We start from the raw sequence: 1066 nt of genomic DNA, 5'->3' as shown, positions 1-1066 counted from the left end.
GATTATGGGTCGTCGAACAGCTAGGACTAAGTCTCCCACTTGGAATGATCGTGGCCGCACTTTCTTGTTGAAGGCTCTAGCTAGTCGAGCTTGATAGCATTCCAATTTTTGTTGCGCTTCCAATCTTTTCTCATCCATTGCCGCTAACTCTGCTAGGCGAAGTTGAGCATTCTCTTCGGACGTGAGTCCTTCTTGGATTGCTATCCGCAATGATGGAATTTGTTGCTCCAACGGCAGGACTGCTTCTGTGCCATATACCAAAGAGTAAGGAGTTGCTTGTGTAGTAGTTCTGAAGGTTGTCCGGTATGCCCACAAAGCTTCACCAATTCTCTCATGCCAGTCTCTCTTGTTCTTTGCAACAACTTTCTTCAAAAGGTTACCAAGCGTCTTGTTAAAAGCTTCAGCAAGACCGTTGGCGGGTGCATTATACATTGAAGACTTATGTTGCTTGAAGCCGAACTTCTCGCACATACTCTTCATGAGCTTGTTGTCAAACGGCGTTCCATTATCAGTGATTATGTATCTTGGTATGCCGTACCTAAAAATTATATATGACTTGATAAAATCGACAACAGTCTCCTTTTTCACCTCCTTGAGTGGAGCAGCTTCAGCCCATCTAGAGAAGTAGTTTGTAGCGGCCAATATGTAAATATGTCCCTTTCATGACTTTGGAGGCGGTCCAACAACGTCAAGTCCCCATGCATCAATAGGCCATGAAGCTAAAGTTAGATGAAGAGGCTCTGGAGGTTGGTGGATGTAGTTAGCATGATATTGACACGCTTGACATCTTATGGCATGATCCATGCCTTCACCATTGTCGTCCAGTAGTAGCCCATCCTCTTGATGCGAAAATGGAGCTTTGGAGCCGATTGGTGCGCTCCACATGAGCCAGAATGTGCTTCCTCCATCGCTTGGCAGGCTTCTTCTTTGTCAAGACATCGCAAGAATAGTCCTTCAAAAGAGCGGCGAAACAATGTCCCCTTATAGAAGATGAATCGTGGCGCTCTTCGTTTGATGTCTGTTCTTTGTCGCGGATCTTCAGGTAACTTTCCATGTTCAAGGTACT

At 45.4% G+C, this 1066-nt stretch overlaps 1 protein-coding gene across 1 annotated transcript; it reads right to left on the bottom strand.

Annotated features, from left to right (window-relative positions):
* Positions 1-60: 60 nt before the first annotated feature.
* Positions 61-1054, bottom strand: LOC109221813 (the record flags this gene model as incomplete). The annotated part of the gene is made up of 2 exons (XM_019386254.1): positions 813-1054; positions 61-538 (listed from the first exon to the last, which is right to left on the bottom strand). Coding segments are annotated over exons 1-2 (720 nt in total), but the record flags the coding sequence as incomplete, so codon positions are not given.
* Positions 1055-1066: the final 12 nt, after the last annotated feature.

The sequence above is a fragment of the Nicotiana attenuata genome, unplaced genomic scaffold, assembly GCF_001879085.1.
Source record: "Nicotiana attenuata strain UT unplaced genomic scaffold, NIATTr2, whole genome shotgun sequence".
In the NCBI taxonomy this organism is placed as follows: domain Eukaryota; kingdom Viridiplantae; phylum Streptophyta; class Magnoliopsida; order Solanales; family Solanaceae; genus Nicotiana; species Nicotiana attenuata.
The sequence above is the reverse complement of the archived record's forward strand: the minus strand, read 5'-3'. Positions and strand labels throughout refer to the sequence as shown.